This window comes from Chroicocephalus ridibundus, chromosome 6 (genome assembly GCF_963924245.1).
Source record: "Chroicocephalus ridibundus chromosome 6, bChrRid1.1, whole genome shotgun sequence".
NCBI classification, from domain to species: Eukaryota; Metazoa; Chordata; class Aves; order Charadriiformes; family Laridae; genus Chroicocephalus; species Chroicocephalus ridibundus.
The window spans coordinates 25,813,292-25,829,486 of record NC_086289.1 but is presented as its reverse complement, the minus strand read 5'-3'; the positions used below and the strand labels follow the sequence as shown (position 1 = coordinate 25,829,486).

The 16,195-nt window shown below is 40.2% G+C and overlaps 1 protein-coding gene across 1 annotated transcript in view; it reads right to left on the bottom strand.

The window, feature by feature from the left end:
* Positions 1 to 3,057: 3,057 nt before the first annotated feature.
* Positions 3,058 to 16,195, bottom strand: part of LRMDA (leucine rich melanocyte differentiation associated) — a 684,574-nt gene continuing 671,436 nt past the window's right edge. The window contains exon 7 of the mRNA XM_063339570.1: positions 3,058 to 5,250. Coding sequence (XP_063195640.1) covers positions 5,171 to 5,250 — 80 coding nt within the window. The 3' untranslated portion in view covers positions 3,058 to 5,170. The remainder of the gene's footprint in view (positions 5,251 to 16,195) is intronic.

Here is a 16,195-nt window from a genome sequence, read left to right as displayed (position 1 = left end):
ATATATTTTACATTAAAACCTATGAACACAACTAACCTAGAACTAAACATATTTTCCAAGATTCTGTTTCCTTAATACGCTGAGGATGCTGAGATGATGATGATATTTTGTGAACGTGCCATGACCACGACTTAGCTTGTCCTTAAAAATATCTGCTCCTTGAAGGCTTGTGAAAATCCTGATCTGAAACCTTAATCTAATTGTCAGCAACTCTAAGAAAGGGTCACCTTCAGGTTGACAACACCACCAGAGGCAAGTCCATCAGAGACCTAACCTAAAAGGTAACTTTTAGAAAGATTCAGCTGCTTTACTACCGCATACAGAAAATACGTTAATGCAACCAGTTTTGACGAAGTAGGAGTGCTGGGTATATCCTGCACATTCTCACATAACAAACGCCAACAAAAATACTCTTAAGACTTCTTAAGAACGTTAAGTTAAAAATGATTGGAAGAAGCCATTTTTCTTGGGCCTACTGCTCATATAATCCAAGACCTTGGTAAGTTATTTGGATAATATTAGAAGTCAAATGAGCATTAAATGTAGGTAAGACAACATTCTTTAACCACCTAGTACTGCTGGAGTGGTATAAGGAAATCAAAGGCTCTATCAGTTGTTCACACCCACAGACTAACTCCAAGAAGGCTCCAAACCAGAAGGCATAAGACATCTCTTTCCTTCAAGCCATTGAGACGCGTTTGTGTACAACAATGCTCACCTGTCACTCAGGGTTGTCAGCATTGGCACAGTCCCACAGTAGCATCTTTAGATGGTTGTTTTCTCGCCATCATATCTCGTTTGTTTTATTCCCATTACTAGGAGTAGAAAGGAATGCAGAAAACAGATTTTAACTAAGTCGCAGAAAAAGACTAGCCAGTGAGATGTAACGGTTACCAGATGTATACATAAAAACACTAAAAAGCAAACTACGCATTTCAATTGTTATACTACAAGCAGTGAAGCAGAACTTTCACTTTAAAAACAAAAGGGGAGCGCTTACTTATTTCGTGCCATCACTTGCTTGCAGAGCGATGACACGGCAATTGAAGCAGACAAGGACACAGCTAGGGATCTTTGGGAAGAGAGGACAGCAGCTCGCAAGCCGTGCAAGACCCCTGACTTCATATCACCTGACTCACTGTCACATTCCCCAGCCTGAACCTGCAAACGGATCCTTGGAAACCTGCACAGCCTCAATCTTGGCTATGCGGTTACACCTCCGGAAAGCTGAATTTCATCTCTTTCTTTCACATATGCCAACCATTTAACAAAGCACAAAGACAGAGAGTTGCACACAGAGTAAAGAGAATAAACTTTCCCAAACTGGGCAAGCAGAGACTCATGTGCCAACTATCACACCACATAAAGAAGAAATATGTGGTAAGACTCGGTCTGAGTCAGTATAAAATGGGCTGGTTCAGAACCTCACCACAAAGGCAGCATCTAGCAATGTTCTGCGGGGGGTAAACATTTCCCAACATACTCATATTGTTGGCAGGAATAAAAAATATTAATACATCCACTGGCAGCAAGTGAACCCTGTAATTTACAGAAAGAATTTTCAAAAGCACAGACAGGTTTGTTTCTTTCTTCCGACTTAAATGGGAGTAACAGAAGACCAACATACAGTGATTTTTCATCTGCAAAGAAGATGTGAGAATTGAACGTTTAGCAATCATGTAATGCCCTGCTCAAAGAACGAAATATATTAAAAAGGAAGCTGCAATACCAGCCTTCCAATACTAGTAACGCTGACTCTCATGGATAATAACATCAGCTTCAAAAGGACTCGGGGTTTGAGCGAAGAAAATACTAGAATAAGTATTGTGAGACTCAGCCCTAACAAAGGAGAAAAAAAGTGGTTTCAATAGTAACATGGTTTCAGCAATCCCATAAATCACTTACGCATGCAACACGTGCAATTAGAGCCAGTTTGCTCTCAAGTTAGGTCTGTGTATCCATAACAGTAGGATTTTCACCGAAGGTCATTTATCTTTAAAATTTCACTTAAATATTGCCGTTTGGATTTTTTTCTTATTTTTAATTAAAAGGTTAGGAATTAACATTTGCAATACATAAAGTTAGGAACGCACTAACAAAGCACAGCTACTACAGGCAGCTCCTAGTAAAACCATTCGCCTCCTAGTCTTCATTTGTGAAGGCACGTGATGTCTGCCAAAAGCCAAAGTACTGGTCATCACAAAACTGAACATAAAACTGGAGTGTGGATTTTTTTTTTAAAAAAATTGTAGTATTTTAATATTACTTATTCAAGCACACCTCGGATCTCATGGTTAACCATCAAGAAACACGGCTGGCCAAAACTTTTTTTGTGACAACACAAAGAATTAAGAATGCAGTGGTTCCTTGGAAAGATACACATTTTAAAATCCTTATAGCTTTGTTGGCGAGTCTTTTATTTTTAATAGCCTAGTTAATCTTGAGAGGGAAAGATGTGCCATGTATGCAGACGGGGGAGTAAAGGAGAGAGAGTGGAATCTCTTAGATTACTTTACTGCAACTTTCACCCTAAATGATACTCAGTTCAGTTAAGAAATTCAGGCGTAGTTCCCACTGAGGAAAGAACGAAGTGTAGATAGCAGCCCCAGGTTTGGAAAGCTTGCCATCTCTTAAAACAGAACTTCAGCAGAAGACATCTGAAAATAAAGTGCTCTGCATATAAAAAAAGAATTATGTTAGCATAAACAGTAATAAACATCCATGCTTGTTTTTAAATAATATCCTAATACATGTTAGTAATATAAAATAAGTATTCATAGATTATCCTTTAGATTTTCCAGATTCAGTGACATTTAGTGTGAATTCCCTTTGAGCAAATTTTAATTAAGCCTTTACCATATTTAACTATAGGTATATAATCCCCCAAGTGAAAACAAAAACCAAAATGGAAGAGACTTTGATCACATCTCATTCCAAAAATATTTTTGCCTCCAAAGCTTTGCGGGGAAGAAAACACTCCTGAAAATGATACAAATGGTTTTGACATTAGGAAAAGTAAACAAGCAAAATAAAGATGGAGAAATCATGCGGTCAGTTTGCAAGTGCTGTTTATTGTTTGAGGCAGGGTTAAAGCCTTTTATAAAGACAAGAACATATATGCAACCAGACTGAAAGTGACATTAGGTTATCCTAAACACCCTGATTCGGAACCCTGCTGCCTGTAATATGCCATGGCCAAAATGTGTGGAGGATTCAAAACAGACGATATGATATGAACAAACTAGGATTGCTGTTATTTTGGTAACCAAGAGACGACAAGTGCCCTAAATATTTCTAATGATTTTTTTTTTTTTTAAACAAAAAAAAAAAAGGTGGCACGTAGTTTTCCTTTATCTAATATCTCCTAGGACTTCTAATGTGAATTGGCATTTCATTTGTAGCCATCTATGACATTAGCAGAGGAGTTACAACTGGCCAAAACGTGCTTTCCAGACAACAATTTGTATGGCAAACAGCTCAGAGCTCAATTTGAACCACAGGTGGTGTGAACACGGTAGTTCTACGTTGATCACTGATTCTAAGTATCTGTTAAGGATTTATTATAGACTTCCAGAATGAGTGAAGACTTCCATTTACCGAGTAAGGCCTAAAACGTTCAGCAGCAGTTTTCCTTTGTCGTTCTGCCAATGTCTTATTCATTTTCATCGGTCAAACCTGATTTCACGATTGCCTTCAATATCCAGTTCACTTCCACCTGCAACGGTAGCTGATAATGGACCCCAAAAGCAGGCAGCTTCTAAAAACTGACATCTTTTTCAACCGGGAAAGTGCATAAAGACCACCAAGTAACTTCAAACAAGCCAAGAACAGCCAGAGAGTGATGGCTTTTAACTGGGACCAATATGCACGGGCCTGGAACAGCCCAGAGGTCAGAGGTTTTGCGTATTCCTTGGCCAATCCCGTTGTATCTAGTATATGCATGACATACTGGAAATTTTTTTCACAGTAACAAGTTCATGATTCTAAATATGTCTAACCTGTTTATCAGAAAAGCAGGAAATATGCCATGCAATTTTATTTTTTCCACTGAAAATTTGACAGTAGCCCTTCTTACATAGACCTCAAAAGGGATTAATCAGAACTTGTGTCTATAACATATTAGTAAAGCTGTTAATTCCACCAGTTACTTTTATGGACTTTTTCTCCCCTCTGAATAATCAAACCCATCTGGTGGTAATTTTATTTTATATCACTCCTTTTAAGCACTTTTATTCTTTCCAAATTTAAGCATTTAATTCTAAATGTAATCTCCGTGCAAGTTAAAAATATCTTGTGCAATAAACCAGGAATAATACACACTGTCAATATCACAATTGAAGGCTTCTTCCACATACATACAGTTAAGCTGTGCCACTATTCTACAGCATTAAAAAAATGATCACTTTTCTGAAGGTCAGAGTTAGTAAATGTTGAGAGGTAATTTGAGAATTCACAAATTTTGTTTGCCTGCAAAATTGCTTAAATCCTTTTCCTTTGCATATAAACAGCTATAGAGATTGAAAATACTTTGCATGGCCAAAATATTTTCAGGATACATTTTTTTTCCCGGTTGAAAGACAAAAAATAATTCATCTAGGCTCATTTGTGGGTGGGGGGGCTGGACACCAAATAGAAAAAAATACCACTGTGAAAGGATTTGTGTAAGCATGTATGAGATGATAGAAACACAAGCACTTAATTCACAGGGCAAAAAAGAAGAACAGATAAGGGCTTTTTCATCTGAAATTATAGCCTCTCTCTTTTATAAACACTTTTGATATCGCCAGCCACTTTTGCTCAACAGGCCAGCTAGAGATAAACGCGCTGCTTTTGCTAAGGCGCCGGCCGACGGAGCATGCTCACTGAAGCCCCAGGTGTGACCCCTGCTCTTCCGCGAGCGGCAATTGGACCAGGCAATCCATCACGGTGCTCCTCCTGTCAGGCCGGGTGCTCGGCTGCAGCTGTCTGTCACACTGGTGGATGGGACCTGCTTAAAGGCAATCATGTCAATCTCTGTGTGACTACTCAGACTAAGATAGAAGGATGATCTTGACAGGTTTGGCAAAGTCAGCAGAAGGCACTGGAGGACTTTAGTTACACGCTTAAAATTTAGATGCAATTTGTGCTTCGTATGTGGAGGCATTGAAGACGCATGAAACAACGCTGTGTTTTATAGCTGGTCGTCTCGGATGAATCTGTTGCCCTCGGAATGTTTTCCATAGTAAATGTAGCGGCATTTTCCCAAAATGCCTAGAATAAAAAGGAAATGAATTACCATTAGGACAACGGTGGCATGATATGCAAATAAAGCACATAACTAGGGAAATTTGAAGGCGGGAAGGGAATAGTTTTCTCTTGTCCTGCTAAAAATGTTTGTGCATTTGAAATATTCAGTATTACCATTTCAATCGGCAGTTTTGAATCCACTGGGAAAATGTGTTCAAATACCTGCACGACCTATCCCGCTAAACATACATCCACGAGTGTCTTCAAAAAATGGAATAACATAACACTGAAACATCATACACTATATTTTAAATCACAGTGTCTCTCTCCTGCTTTTGAAGACCAGAAAGTCAGGGTCAAAGTTATGTTTTGTACTCTCTGTAATCTCCCTGCTACATGTTCACGATGATTAAAACCAAAAAGAAAAAAACGGCAAATAGTTACAGTTTAATGTGAATCCAGGAAAAACTTTTCAAACCTTCACAGAGCCATCCTACAAGCACCTAAAGCCATCCCTGCTTTGCAGAGAACTGAAGTGACTGGCTGAAATCCAGAGGGGAAGTCACCAACAGACGTGAGCTAGACCTAGGGCCTTCCTAATGGCTAGCCCTCCAGACTCCAGCGCCTTTCCCAGCCATACGAATAGTCATTTAGCAAAAACATTTCCAAAGTAGCTCTCCAAACAACATCGCATGAGCAAGATGCAATTATAAATAATGCTAAATATCAGTATGTAGAGGATGCTTTCAACAATTAGCCAGAACGCTGCTTTTGGGAGACGAGGCACATTATCCTCAGCGGGTACAGGCAGCAAGATGCCTGAGGAAGCCTTAAGTGCTGCGAGAGAGACACACATACCTGTAGATCCCACTACCTTGTTCAAAAGCATCCCCTCTGGTGGTACTAAGTGGTATGTGAAAGCGTAAGTTCACAGTCACATCCCACCTGTGAACATCCTCAAAGATGTTAAATTTTACTAGCAGAGTTGTTCTTTGTGCCCCCAGGCACGTATAGTCAAATTAAAGTCATCTCCCACGCACGGAAGGAAGGTGAAAGAGTCTCCTCTACCTCGGGAGTGTCTTAACACAGCAATCACTGAAGAACCTGGCTCACTCACCGCCGTAAGGGCAAACATAACCTCGCCCAAAGGAGACAAACACCACCTTACATAAAGGGTAAAGATGGGAGAGGAGCAGATCCTCAATTCATCGCTGTTTTGGCTTTCCAGGACTCACGCAGCAAATACTGTGCGCACCTGCAGTATGAATTAAGTATGCAAGCTTTTATATTCTGCATCTATTTTCCCAGTATAACGTGCATCAGATAAGCAACTAAAGCCTTGGAAGGCACGGGCTGTACAAGATTAATGTTAACCCATGCTCTTCTTTCCAAGACATCGGGATAGTAACGTATTCCTATTGAAAAAAAAAATAAATTGATAGGCCTGTCACTTGTTGTGAAAAACACATTTCTCTTCAGGATAACGCAAATGGAGACTATATGGTGCAGTGCCTGATCCCTTTCCCCTCCTCCACGGAGCTTTCTTCAATAATTTCAATTTCAATAATTTCACTAGTGGAGCAATTTCCACATTCAAGGGATGATACCCTCATTCCTAAAGAAGCGCCTAATGAGAAGCAAGGGTTTTTTTCCCCCTAAAGAGATGATATTCCGAGTCAAACTGAAGCCAGCATTAGGTTGGTAACAAGGCCATTTAGAGCTCCAAATGTAAAGGATACGAACAGTTTATTAATGGCATTCTTCAGACTCCTTTTTCACTGGCATTGATAAAAGTCTTGTTTGAGGTCTGCCGCATTTCTTAAGGACTGGAAGCAAGACTGTTTATAGAGATGCTGGTGAGAGAGTGCTGTTTGATGAATGCTGGAGACTGTAGCTAGGTGTCAGCGCTTAGAAAATGAGGCAAGGACATGAGGTATTAATATTGTCAATGATCTCTTGACAGGAAAACAGATACTGCATTCACCGTCAGATTTAAATAGACATCAAGTGCATTAATGACAAAAGGGCAGACTTCAAACAAAGGGGGCTGTATGGCGCTGCGCTGAGCCACTCTCCGAGTTGGCAATAACCTGATCTGAAAAGACACTGTCAGGGCTACAGACAGGCCTGGGATTGTGTGCGGTGACAGAAAACAGAGATGCTGACAGAGATACCGGTGCCATATTATGCCAAGTATATTCTAACACTGTCTCCAGCCCTAACTAAATCTGACATCATTTCCTATCGCTTATAGTATCCTCCACTGCTCCGGCAGAATATTTCTCCCCAGACATCATTACAAACTCCGCTGTAGTTTTAAAGTTACTGGCAGGCCTGTGCTGTCGAGGAGGCTGGGTCTAGAGGCCTAAGGATAACCTCAGTCAATCTAAATTTGGAGTTTGCTGGAGAAGTGCTCTCATTTTCACTGATATCTCAGCTACTTGAGGTGATCTGAACGCTAAAGTGTGAGGAGCTGTCACCTTGAATAAAATCCTTAAAGTAAAGACGCTCAGTTCCCGGGATGTTCAGCAAAGATGTCGGACAGTCTGGCAGCAGGAAATGAAATCCAGCTGCTGCTGCTCGCCTGGGGATAAAGGTGCTTGGGCTAGTGACAGTTAAAGTCAGCTGAAATTTTTGAACTCCTGCAGCCTACAATTGTTTAAATTAAGGAAGTGTTGTCTCCGCAGAGATTCCCTACCCAGGCACACAGCTGTGATTCGATTGCCAGGCATATTACACACACCGCTCAGAGAGTCTTGATAAAAGCACGGCTGAAAACATTGCCATGAGACTTTATTTATCATGAAGGTTATTTGTAAAACAATAATCTTGCTCATAAATTAAATGCGGTGACTGGTTGTTTTTTTGTTTGGTTTTGTTTTCCCTCTCCATTTCCCACCTCCCTTTGGCAACCGCAGAAAACTCAGAGAAGTACAAAAGGCTTGTGTGCTGCAATGAGAATTTTGATGCTAAGGTATGTCACACATGAATTCAGGAAACCTACAGCCGCTCTCCTGCCTATCTGCTATGGTATTCATTCCTTGCAGTTCAGGGCAGGAGTACACTTGTGGTTTTGCACACAGACAAGGGGAGGAATAAGGGGGAAACAATACATCTGTGGCTGTTGTGGTGGTTTTTAATTAAAATACCCAGCACTGGCCATAATAAGCTAAGTATACCCCCTATACATCAAAACAACACACAGCATCCTGAATGAGGTTTCTGCTCGTGGTTCTTGAGAAATGACAACACAAGGTCTCTTGAGGGATCATCTTCCCCGAATGAGGATTCTAATTTTTCTTAAGTAGCTGCTCCTACCATCAGCACAAGCTGTTAAAACTATAATTATGAAAAAAATGCATTGGGAAGAATCATTTTTAAATTCACTCTTTATCTTTTAAATGTTTTCCCCCTTCGGAATGGATGTTCTAATTATGCTGGGTAAGTAATGACCTTGCAGTTGCTTGCATGTGTTGTGGTATCAGTCTTTCTTCACAAACACATTGTAATGTCAGCAACACCAGCTTTTCCTTAGCTGAGGGAAAACTCAATTATCCAAATAAATAAATAAATACATACATGCATACTAAAGCACATGAAAAATTGTTCAAGTCATGTTTGCTCCTTTTAAATCGGGCACGTGTTGCAGAGAGCTATGGTGCAGTCAGACTTCCATACACTCTCCCAGAGCAAAAAAAAGTTTGCAGATCTTCATGTATTATATGGAAAATGGTAAAAAGAAGTTGAAACGGGATGTGCTAGACTTACAGATCCCACAGCTTCGGTCACAGGTCAAAATTCAGCTCAGGCCAACGGTGACCCGAGGGAATTATTGTCTGGTAGCATCTTGTTGCCTTTCTTGGTTCGCTTTTTTTCCTAGCAAAGAAATGCTCATCTACAAAAACCCAAACACCTCTCAGCCATCACAGCTGGGGCAGCTGTTAGCAACACAGCCTTCTCCACTAGCATTCCATTTTCTGCAAAAAGTAATTACTAAAACTAAGTAGTCAAGCCAAAACTTTTGCCACCCCCTTCAAAATCTATTGCCACATCTGCCCAAGATCCCCCCCTCAGGCACCCATTTTAACATCAAATGTTTTTAATAAACCCTTCTGCAAGTGCAAACAGCAAAGTATTCACAATTAAATTTGTTTGCCAAACACATTGGTCTACAGCATACATCAGGGATTACATTTCATCCGACAGTCCCTGCCTGTCTTTCAGATGGTCTGACCACAGGTCTTCACGCTAGGAACTGTGGTCAGATAAAGTGTAGCACTTCACACGCAGACTCAATATTCTAGCAGAATTCCACTTTGCCTAACTTTAATTTGAGTACAGCAACTAAATCCTCCACTGCCAATTTGTATTTGATCCATATTCATGTCTTTTTCCACAACCTGCTGTTGTATAGTTTTGCTATGGGCTATTAAACAGCTGCCATGTTCCACCAAGAAGCTGGGTGCGTTTCAGTGTGGTTATACTACCAATCTGTAAATTGTTTTGAGACCCTTCAGGATGAAATATCAACACCATTATCATTTTTTTCATAGGCACTTGGGCATTTTCTACAATTAATGAACAGAAGTTGCAAAATTCCCTTAAATATTAATATAAACTTCCTTTAAATGAAAATAATTCCCTACCTACAACATTTAGAGGAGAATAAATACCCATCTACAAACAGTTTCAAGTCTACAATGCTACTGATTTAGGCAAAACACTTCTATCCGTTGAATTAATTTAAAACTCTTAAAAACCTTTCATCTAAAGGATAAGTAAAGCTGGTTTGAAACAACAAAAAAAACCCAAACCCTTTGTACAGGAGTTTAGTAATTTTTCAGTTTATATTTATCTTCATGGAAATTCTAACAACAAAACAAAAACCAACAAAAGAAACCCCAAACTATAAAAACATTAGCCTGACATTTACCAAAATCAGCTTGAAATCTGGGGAGCACAGATACAGGTAAAGCTTCACAGCACACTACGGTGGGGGCCTGGGAGGGGAGGAGAGAAGAGATGCTAAATAACTAACAGCGATAGAAAAGAAAGAATAAACAGAAAGTTGACTTGGACCGGAGTAGAGCTCTTTTAGTTCTGCTGTGACTTGTGGCTGTAACATCAGGGAGATAATTCACAAATGTTAAAAAAAAAAAAAAAAAAAAAAAAGGGGACTTTTTTTTCCCCAAAAACATTGAGTGTTTGTCCAAGTCACTGAGTCTTCTTATGTTCATTCATCTGCTTTAACTTGCTGACATTCATTTATTTATAGTTGGGCCTTCATAGTTGTAGAAATACATTTTTATAAACAAGAACAATAGTTTGAGCAATTAGAAACAAAAAATCCTTTGCTTTTGGGGATCTGTTAGAGCCAATAACATAAAAGAACAGCTTGTTGGTGGTGGTCCACGTTCTGTAAAATGGACCAAATTTAATCAAAAATTTAAAGCTCTAAGCTTATAGGACAAGAAGGGAGGAAATTATAGACAGACTTTTTGTACTTCCATCTTGTCTACTGGTGGAACAAAAAGATTGTTTCTATTGAATATGCTCCAGCCTATGACCTCTCTGACACAGGAATCTGAGAAGATCACTTGGAAGATAAGAAAAGGTGTAAAGGATCACTTGGGTCACTCCCAAAAGCAGCCAAGTATGTAAATCAGAGAGGTCCACTCTTCACCCTGCCCCAGCAAACAAACCACTGTCAGTATGAGGAAGCTGAAGCTCAGTAATTGCAATGTGACACAGGAAAAGAACAGAAGAGTTGCAGCTGTCATCGCTAATGTGAAGGGATCTCTGACTACTACAATTAAATCTGTTTGTTGCAACCACAGTTTCCAGAATGCCAGATTACAAGCTGCAGTCAAGACTCAGGATCTAGACTCCTTAAATCAGAGCTGAGGGAACAACAGAAAGAGGAGGATACAACAGATAAGGATGGGAATGCCTTTGGTTGTGCTACAGCTGAATGCTGTAGAAGGGTCTTATAAAGACCTGAAATATCATAACAATAAACCAAAACCAAACAAAAATTCTCTAACATAGCATCATAATACACCTACATGTGCTCAAATAACAAATGCACAAATACGAAATTCCCTTATGTTATAAAGTAATTAGTTTATTTTTAAGAGGATAGAAACACTAAATGTAAGCAAAAATAACACATAGTGCCTCTAAAACTGCCTGTGCATAAAGGGATTGGGTTGTGCTCGAGAAGGCTGAGGACAGAGCAGAATTCCCACACCATGGCCACAATACTCACAGAGTGGTCCCCCAGTACTCCCAAAGAGGTCCCCAGGGATTAGGGAATGTGGTCCATTGTACGTGTCCTGGAAAAGGACGTTCCTCCAGTAGCAAACTGCTGATCCTGATTCTCCCTGTCTCTGTGGGCCACACTGAAGGAAGGTAACCTTCACATTCAGGGGAGATGAATTACCTCCTTGGTTTGCTCCCGGCACAGGGATGCCAAAAAGTGATAATATTTTCCTCTGGACACCCTACAGCGTGGGGCACAAAGCAGTCTTTCAGACTGAAAGAATTACCAAAAAGCACAAAATCAAGCCCAGTCTACAGCAGTGGTGTTGGAATTATACACCTAGAGTTACAGCTGAGAGGAATCAGAGCAGGCAAACTAAGACACTGAATTATTGCAAGTATCCTGCACAGACAAGTACTGCGACATGTCAAGTCTCACTGGCCTGTTTGTAGGAAGGGGGGAAGAAAAGGGGGAGTACGTGGGGAAGCGAGAGGAGGGGAGGGGAAGCAGTCAACAGGGAGAGGATGTTGGAAAAATTTGCAATGAAGGTGATAGGAATACAAAGATGTGAAGTTTGCGTCCCGGGCCAAGGGAGCTGCATAAATGTTCAGTGTAAACTAGCAGTCAAGCTGATGTGTGATAAAGTGCAGCCTGCTGTAAATACACTTCAGGGCTCCCAGTGCAGCTGGGGATGAAACTTGTAATTTGGAAGGGGGCGGGGGGGGGGTGAAGGAAGAAAAAAGAAAACGTAAAAGAAAAAAGAGGAAAGAAAAAAATGCACTGCAAGCTTTTTCTCACATAATCTGTTACTGGAAAATTGAGAAGCTTGTCCAAGTCCGTGGGAATAAGCTGATGAGCTGATACTTAATAATAAACCATATTGTGTCATGGTGCGGAGTCATCTAGATCCATTCAGGCCACAAACTATATTACTTTATACAGCCCTGGCTGACATACATTTAAAGCCCTCCACACATTAAGGAGCCATTAGGCTGACAGATTAAAAGTTATCTTGGAGCTAATGTTTCCATTATGCGTATCCTGGCAGTGGAACAATCAACACACTGTTCCTCAGATGTCATACTTTGTTTAAAAAAAGGGTAGGGGGGAGAGTAAGGGGAAAGGAGGGTATCTCTCCCTCCTTGAATGACATTGACACGATCAGCTTTGATCTGGGCATGTGCTGTCTACAGATTCTCTACTGTTGGCTAAAATAGGAGCATTTAGGGCATAATACTTTAAATCATTAACCAGTTCCGTACTCCTCCGGGTATCATTGTTACAATTTAAGGTCCTACACTTGGGATTTCTTTGGAATCTTTCCATGCTTATTGTAACCATCATCAGAGAAATATGTTAGTGGGGGGAAGACGTCTCGCTCTAGCGAAAATGAAGCAAAAAGCACCAAACAAAAAACCTAAATGCTTTTGTTTCTTCAGTGCATCTTTACCATTTTTGCACTCTCAAATAATGTCATGGATGGAATTAATGCCAACCTCATGATGAAATATTTCTTGTTGAATATGTTGAAATTTTCAAACAGGTTGTTTTTTTTTTTTTTAATTACTCAGACACATAAATTTTATCATCAGCTGGGTAGTGCAGTCAAAGAAACTTAGGCGCACAGAAAGCATCAGCATGCCAGATATTATGGGTGAACTGATGCTTAACTTTGGATATATTGAATACCCTTGAAGGGGATGGAGGAAAGGGAGTATGGGTTCACAGTTCTTTTAGTCTTTTAAAACACTTCATGTATCTCATTCTCTCATATGTGGTCTAAATAACAGTAGTAAAGGCAGAACGAATTACTGTAAATATCCAATGCAAGTCAGATTTCATCTGTTAAAATACCCTTCATCTCTAAACCAATGTCACAAGAGCTTACTTTTCTTCTATTAATGACCAAATACCCCAAACTGGACTAGCAATTGCAGTAACCAGCAAAAAGCCATTCCCCGCCAGGACAGCCCCGTCTCCCCGCTTCCCTCTGTCAGGCAGCGTCAGGCCGGGAGCATCAGCACTAGAGGGCAGCATGCATTTGTCTAAAAAACGGACCACACCAGCAAACTAAATATTCCGATATGACAATTAAAGCAATACTGTTTGTTAGTTTTGCAGCCAATTTCTTGTTCTGTCATGATCAAAGCCTATATTTATACAACCCCTGCTTTCAGCCTTTTGCCCAGGAGCCTGACTTCTGGTGGACCGATCTCAGTGAGCATCAGTTTGTGTATACAGATGGCTACAAAAGGATGTCACTGGGTAGTCGTCTGAACAAAAGGCTCAAAATGTTGTATGGGGGGAGGTGACCGTCCGTCTACACCAGCGGCTTCCACTGCAGCTGGGGTGGCACTTGTTATTCTCTCACATTCACAACTTAAATTGTAGCGCTGTTTCAAACGATGTTTCTATTACTTTTGGTAATGCAAGAGTCTGATCACTGAAGTGACACTTTTAATATATTCAGGATGGTGGAGGAAAAGGAGGTTGTAAAATCCCATCCCTACCATATATTAAAGTTCAGCTGTTCAGTATACACTCACCACATTAACTTAGATGATTTTCAGTTAATTTGGCTAACATATGCAAAAATGGCATTTCTGTAGGCTGCTCTATATTTTGGGCCACACTCCACTAATAATACTTACATTAATCAGCAATGGAGTTAAACCATAAAGAATGACAGGGTCATTAAAAAAACAGAAAGTGAGTATAATTATATTGTACTTCCCAAACTTTAACCATGCACAGATTGCATTAGCAGTAAAATGTGACGGGGGAAAAAAGAGGGAAGTAAGCTCTTTTAGTAACTACGATAGAATTAAACAAACGTACCATGATTTATGGGGCAGAAAGCAAACTTTTGGAATAATTGTTCGGAAAGTCTGCAAGCATTCCAATAAAATTACAAATTCTTATGTGAAAAAAATTTGAGCAGCAGGGCCCTTCTGGAGAGTTTAGACATAAATTTGGCTCATCTCATGAGTAAAACTTGCTTTTGGATCTCAAATGTGTTCCTGCTGGAGGAGTTCACATTAGGAAAAAAAAAAAGCCATACAAAATTCAGTCTGGCTCAACTGGTTTGAAATTTCTCAAGAGAGTCATCTGAAATAAAGACAAGTTGCTTTTTATTTTTAAAGCTGGGAAAGAAAGTCTCTCAAATAAAATTAAAGAGCATAATGAAATAGTGTTGCTGTCACATTATGATACAGTTAAGGGAACCTTCTTTGCATGCCGTTACTCGCTCCTTTCCACACGCCCTTCCGCAGAAACAAACGAAACATTTAACTAATTGCTAATGATAGGATTGCTATGATTCTTCCTAATACAAAAGCAAGCGCTTTTAAGAATCTGATACTGCAAGGCCCTGGACTCCCTTGATTTCCAGTGGAAGCTGAAGGCATTTGGCACTTTGTAAGACACATCCGGACCCCACAGAACTGGTGAGCTCCTTTCTCATTTCTATAGCCGTTGCTATGCATGCACCAAATGAAATCAGAAATGCATCTGGAACCAAACACCCAAAGTGTTCGGCAAATCTCTAGTTCTCTGAACTAAGTCTGGGCTTGCCTTTTAGCAGAATTTTGTTCTATGCTATATCGCATATAACACCATCTGCTATTGCTAAATACTTGCTGGCCATAGTCTAGTTCCCAAACCCCGACTGCCTCCAGTACTGAATGCCAAAACATTGTCATTGTTTCCTATCCTCAACTCCTTTCCCCCTTCCTCTGCCTCCTATTAAAAACATGCTAATGAGAGGGAGGCTGAAGGTTAAATCACAGTGGACAGCAGAACATAGTTTACAAGTGCACTTTGAGCCTCCGTGGAAGCTTTTGCTAAAGATAAAAGATAGGGGGCTAAGAAATAGCTCGAGAGAGGCACATGACAACCCCTCCATTAGGGTCAGAGTCATTAAAGTTTAGTCAAAGCACCAAAGACTTTCTAACAAGTATTATGCTTAGCAAACGTTTTCCACTGGAGCACGGATATTGGTGAGAGCTTTTGGAGTGTGTCAGTTAATCAGTATTCACCCGCTTTGACAGCTTGAAATATTACTCACTTATTTGGCTGGTTCAAATTTGTCAGACTTGACTATGTCGTAAGTTAACATGTCCCCATATTAAAAAAGAGCCAACTGGCAAATGTGCACATTGGACCTAATAAAACACATCTGGCCAAACAATCAAGCAACACTGATCACTGTATCACTCACAAGCACAAATTAACAGCGACTGTCTTTGAGACTACCAAGCGAAGCAGGAAGCAATAACCTGCTACCTACTACTTTACCAAATATCCTTTAAATGGTTAACTGAACGATAAAACCTCCACCACATTCTGTTTCTGGGACATTCAATTGCTTGGTTAAAGCTGCATAAATATCTCAGATGTCTTGGGTCATTTGCAATGACAAATGGAAGAAACACTTAAGACAGAAGCTGTCCCTCAATCCAGAGAATGTTTTTTGGCCAAGGAAGCCCCATCTGCCACAGGAATGCCATTTAGGCAATGGCTCTTACAGGTAATACGCTTCACCTTTGCTCTCAGAGTAGGTGCCATTAAAACAGAAAGTGCTCTGAAGGTAGCAGGTAGTCCAGGATTAGACCGTCACATGAATTCACTGTGGGAAAGCTCATCACATACAGTCCCCATTTGTTTAAACATACCCAACAGTGGGGTACGTGGTGGCTGCTGTTAAGC